The sequence below is a fragment of the Heterocephalus glaber genome, unplaced genomic scaffold (genome assembly GCF_053883595.1).
Source record: "Heterocephalus glaber isolate CG9 unplaced genomic scaffold, H.glaber_assembly_v1.0 deba00000122, whole genome shotgun sequence".
In the NCBI taxonomy this organism is placed as follows: Eukaryota; Metazoa; Chordata; class Mammalia; order Rodentia; family Bathyergidae; genus Heterocephalus; species Heterocephalus glaber.
This window is the reverse complement of record NW_028258138.1, coordinates 69,240,930-69,246,382: the sequence shown is the minus strand read 5'-3', so window position 1 is coordinate 69,246,382 and position 5,453 is coordinate 69,240,930. Positions and strand designations below refer to the sequence as shown.

Genomic DNA, 5,453 nt, shown 5'->3' with positions numbered 1-5,453 from the left:
TAATAGCTCCAACAACCTGTGTGACTATGAAAAATAGAACGACTACCTTGTGGCATTTCACACAATGAATACCATACATTAATGAAAGTGAAGCACAGCCACACACAATGGGTGGATTAATCTCACAGGCAAATTTTGAACAAAACTAACCAATAGAAATGAATAAATAGTATATGGCATTCCCTTTATGTATAGTTAATAAAACTAACAAAGCTAAACAAAAGCATGTCACAATTCACATTTAGCAGTAAAATTATAAAGAAAAATGAGGAAGTTATTATAAAGGTCAGAATAACAATTCCTTTCTGGGGAGTAATAATTATAAGGGAAAGGAGGAGGGCTTCTGGGTGCTGGCAATATTTTAAGTTTTAGAAATTTGAATAGTAGTTACATATATGTTTACTTTATGATATTAGGAGTTGCACATATTTTGTTGTATAGTTTGTTATATGTGCTATATCTTGCAACCATGAGAATAAAAAGGCTGTTCCTTTTCTCCTATTTCATACCTGGCACAGCATAAAATGCAGGGGGTCCTCTGGATTTTCAAAGACTAAGTTTTCAGTGATCTGCTGAGAGAGAGCGTAAGGCTTCACATTTTAGTTCTGAGAGAAAGTTATGCAGTTAGGTTATAACTGATCAATTTTCCCATGGGTGTAACATACACTATAGTATTTTGAAGAAATTTATGGATATCTACAAAGGAAAAACTTTCTTACCACTGATAAAAGCAGGCAAATTATGATAAAATTTGAAGGAATAAAAATTCAGTTACAAATAGCAATCAGTAGTAGTTTCCAAGATCAAAGAGGTAGTAAGAAAGTTCTGGTAAAGTCTTTGTTTTAAGAATTGTGATTTTGTTACACTGATAATAAATTACTTATTTTGAAGAATAGCTGAAGACATATCCTTCAAATAAAAATTGAAAATGCTGTGTGATCTTACATATAATCTTGCTTCTGAGACATTTGATTCTAAAAGGTAAAAGTTATATTCAGCTGCAATATTAAAAGAAAAAGGCCACATCAAATTTCAGAAATTCACTTCCATATGTTTTTGTGGTTATTGTATAACTGAAAAATTATAATAAACATATTTCACTTGCAGAAAATAATAGACAAATTTCAAGTATAAAAATATTTATGTTTAAATATTTCATCAATATACATCAATTATATATTTCATATTTGAACACATATTTGATAACTAATTTTTCTTATAACAATATAAGAAAAATTTTGTGCATAAGCATTATGTTTTGAAAGATGAAAATTATTTATAGAATGTTCAAAATTCTACTGTCTTCAACTGATTTTGTCTTTAGGTTGAATAACTGATAGATTTTTGATTAAAGACAGAAACTCAGTCATTAATTCTCTCCAAAAAAGGACATTATAAGGAGAGAAAGGAGTAAAACAAGGTTAATGAAGCAGCTATCACTTATTCCAATTTTATATCAGAAATCTGAAGTTCATAGAAACAAAGTAATTTTCCCCAATTCACAAAGATAAGTAGTGACAAAATTAGGATTTGAGCCATTGACTAATATTTGTGCTCTTTCCTCTATATCTTGCTTTATATTTTTTCTAGTTTTGATGTTTTCATTTGAGGTGGGCTCTTCTAATTTTATACCTTTTTGACCACACAATTACATCATGTGTGTATGTTATTATAGACATATATATGCAATACCAGCTAAATCATATTAACATAAAAATAAACATTTTAAGCAAACAAAAACAACACACTGAATACACACTACCCTCCCCTCCCCCAATAAAGCTGTGATAATCTCTTGTGGCTCCATATTAGCGAAGAAATTATTATACATTAAAAGAAGCTACAATGCTATATCCAGAGATTTATAATTTTAAGAATTAGAAACAATTTTTAACTATTTTCTTTTCTTTCTCAATCAAAGAATGTAGGTTCTTAGATGGTAACAAGATTGTTCATCATTGGAAAGTATTGCATTCCTGCCTGGAAAGCCCTTTTCTGTCCTTTTTAATTGCTAATATTTTGTCCTTTTCCCCTAAAGGTTAAAACATTAAGCTTTGCCCAATGTATCAACCATCCCACCTCATCTCTAATCCTCCTGGGGGACTTAATATTATGGTATCATTCACTTGATATTTATCATTTACTACTTTTGGTAAAAAAAAAAAAAAAGCAGTAAATGAACTGTCTCCATGAGATTATATTTCCCCATTTTTATAGCAAATACCCTTTCTTATACTTTTTGAAAAACTCACAATTAAGGGAGAAGGGTTGAGAAGTTTACCTGGAATATCTGCAGGATGTCATGCTCCTCCATGTACTGGAGTGAAGCTTGATAAGGATCTTCATAAACTATAGGAGGGAACCTCCCCTTAAGAGTTTGCTTCTCTGTATGAAAAGTCTTTTCCTGCTTGAATTCTGAAAAATCATCCTGTAATTGAAATATCCCCCAAAGAATTTTTAATAAATTTTAAAAGTCCAGAAAATTTTGAAGTTGTAGTTATGAATGGAATCTAGTATTGATGGGATCTTAAAACCATGAGCTGGATAAAAGATAGATTTTTGTGAGAGACCCAGCTCATCCTTCAGGCAATATGATGAGCCCTGGGAGGTACCTTAGGCATCTCCAATCTACTTCAAATACTTTCCCTTTCACAGGAGTCTCCAGTCAATTCCAAATTTCCTTGCCTTGGTAGAAATGCAGACAGGGCAAATGACTTAATGTAACACAGTTAATAGCAGAATATATGTGCACCCATGTTCATAGCAGCACAGTTTGTAATAGCTAAAACTTGGAAGCAGCCCAAATGCCCCATCAACTGGAGACTGGATAAAGAAAATGTGTTTTTTAATAAAATGGAGTAGTACTCAGCCATGAAAAATGAGAAATTAGAGACATTTATTGCTAAATAAATGTCGCACATTGAAGCGATTTTCTTAAATGAAATAAATAGGACACACATGTGTAAATACCGAATAGTTTCTCTAGTGTGAGAAACTGAAAGTGTAAATAAGGACTAAAAGGTATAATATATAATGTGAAATAGGAAGAAAAAGGGCAAAGGGGAAGGGGAAGTGGGAGGGGTAGGGGAAAGGAAAGAAGGGAACGGAGTTACTATGAGAAAATGAAAAAAAAGGAAACAGAGTCTTTGTAAATAGGGAGGGATGGAGGGGTTGAAGGGAGGGCAGGGGAAGGGGGAAAAAATAAGAACCAAGAGAGTATGTAAAGGTGCATATTTCCAATGATGAATGTCATTGTACACCTAAAGTGTACCAATAAAAGGATATACAAAAAAATAGCAGAATCAGGACTTGAAACCCAGGTTTTCTAAATCCTGGTTCATTGTTCTTTTGGAATGGCCTCAGAGTAGTAAAAGAGGCAATATAACTCTTTTATTTCCCCTGCATTCTCCTGCCCTGCCTGAGAATTATGGATCATATATACTACAACATGAGAGTTTATTCCTCATCCTTGATCCAACCCCTGCTCCATGGCACCTCCATTGCCATCTTGGCCTTTAACCCCCCTGGAAGTATCAAGGGCCCCTTTTACATACAGGTTTGATTTCTGTGGCTTGAGTTTTTTCTTGAGTGGTGTTAGAGTCCAGTTTGGACAAGATGGAGGGCAGTTTTGAGCAACAGGCATGGCCTTTTGGTGGGAAATTATTAGTGAATCTGGTACCATCTAGGGAGAAGGCTTGGCTAGTGGTTGGACTTTCACTTTCTGTTGTCTCTGAAAGCCTGGGTTTTTGGTCTAGGAATTGACTAGCCTCAAATTTGCAGGGCTGTATTCTGTAGTCATCCTGTTTGTCCTGTTTCCTGAACTGGGCAAATACTCTGTCCTCAATCTGGTCAAGTGTTTTATAGGAAGATGGATAGTTTTCTTGGTCAGCTTGTGTATCTATGAAATTGTTAATCTGGTCTTCTTCACTATAGGCATCTCTACCAACCATAAATTTATCAGCACTGCTGTCAGCTTGGTAGACAGCTTGTTGTTCAGTTAGTTTAGTGGCTTGGTTATATACTTGGTCAAACTTTATAGCTGTTCTATGTTCATCTTGGTCAGACAAGATCGGGTCAGCTTTCTCAGTTCTCACAGCGAGGTTGAACAATCTGAAGTCAATCTGTTCAGAAGTTTCTTGGTCAGATGTTTCTTGGTCAGATATTCTTTGTTGATCATTCCCAGAGGCTCCTCCATCAGATGGCATGGACAATGTGTCATCAACCTGCTGAGAAGCTCTTCCTTTGGCCTGTCTAGACAATCTGTGTTCTCCCTGCTCAGAAGCTCTTCTGTCAGCTTGGCTGGACCCTCTGTGGTCTATCTGCTCGGAAGCTTTTCTCTGTGCTTGGTCAGACACTCTTTGGCCCACCTGCTCAGAAGCTCTTCTATCAGGCTGGCTGGATAATCTGCGGTCCACCTGCTCAGCAGTTCCATCCATCAGACCAGACACCCTATGGTCAGTCTGTCCATGTGCTACATCATCAGCTTGGCTGGACGTCTTGCCATCAGTTGGCTCAGATGATTTTTGGTCAAACTGATCATGTATTGTATACCCAGTGTCTTCAGATACTTTGTGGTCAGCTTGGGCAGATATGGCTTTAGGCTGGCCATGTACTATTTGGATATTTTGGTCAGCTACTCGGTGGTCTGTGTAGTCATCTGCCTTTCCTTTGGGCTGGTTGTCATCTTCAAGGTTGTTAGTGGGATTAGTAGTTGGGAGTGTGGCTGTGCTTTCATGTCCCATGGATACAGAGAGAGCCTCTTCTAGAGGCTCATCCATTTTCTGCTGAGCTCTTGTCTGGTTTTGGTTGCTGAGTGCTGTGGGTGGGCCTTGGTTGTCTAGGCAACCTTCCCCCAGTGGACAGGATTCCAGCTTCTTTGTTCAGGCCTCCAAGCAGCCCTAGGTGGGTGGTGAATGCATGCTGCTGGCTTGGCACCAGTCACTATCAAGAGAAAAACTACTGGCGGGACATGGTGGAATGTGTCTATAATTTGAGCTCTCTGAAAGGCTGAGTCAAGACCATCACAAATTTGAGCTCAGCCTGGGCAACTTAGTGACTTAGTGAAACTCTGAATCAAAACTGAAAATTAAAAAGGGGCTGGGAATGTAGTCCAGTGTGAAGAGAGAGAGAGGGAGAGAGAGATGGAGAGACAGACAGAGAGGGAGAGAGAGCGAGCCAGTGACTGAATGCACAGAGTATTAGGGTTCGGACTGTTGTAGTACATGGGCCTGCTAAATGTTGTTCTTTTGATATAGTCCATTTGTGGTTATGTGACCACATTATGTTCTTTTCATTTTTAAAAGCCATTTTTCAGTACCATCTTTACTGATTGTGTCAATTCTTTTTCAATGGTACCAGGAAGAGTTTACACTTCCTAATCATACAAATCTCTCCTCCAAATAAAAGAGTGTAGACTACAGTTTTAAGCCCCCTTACCCCTTACAGGTCATTCC

The 5,453-nt window shown here is 37.2% G+C and overlaps 1 protein-coding gene across 1 annotated transcript; it reads right to left on the bottom strand.

Annotated features, from left to right (window-relative positions):
• Positions 1-503: 503 nt before the first annotated feature.
• Tex55 (testis expressed 55) lies at positions 504-4,794 on the bottom strand. Its single transcript, XM_087210511.1, has 3 exons — positions 3,555-4,794; positions 2,282-2,428; positions 504-572 (listed from the first exon to the last, which is right to left on the bottom strand). Exons 1-3 carry the CDS (start codon positions 4,776-4,778, stop codon positions 504-506), a joined length of 1,440 nt encoding a protein of 479 aa, XP_087066637.1. The 5' UTR covers positions 4,779-4,794.
• Positions 4,795-5,453: the final 659 nt, after the last annotated feature.

Excerpts from the sequence above, each read along its gene's own strand:
- Tex55 (XM_087210511.1), bottom strand. The coding sequence starts at position 4,778 with ATGGATGAGCCTCTAGAAGAGGCTCTCTCTGTATCCATGGGACATGAA. Across the intron at positions 2,429-3,554 it reads AAGCCACAGAAATCAAACCT|GATGATTTTTCAGAATTCAA; the intron begins GTATGTAAAAGG and ends TTTCAATTACAG. Across the intron at positions 573-2,281 it reads ACATCCTGCAGATATTCCAG|CAGATCACTGAAAACTTAGT; the intron begins GTAAACTTCTCA and ends GCTCTCTCTCAG.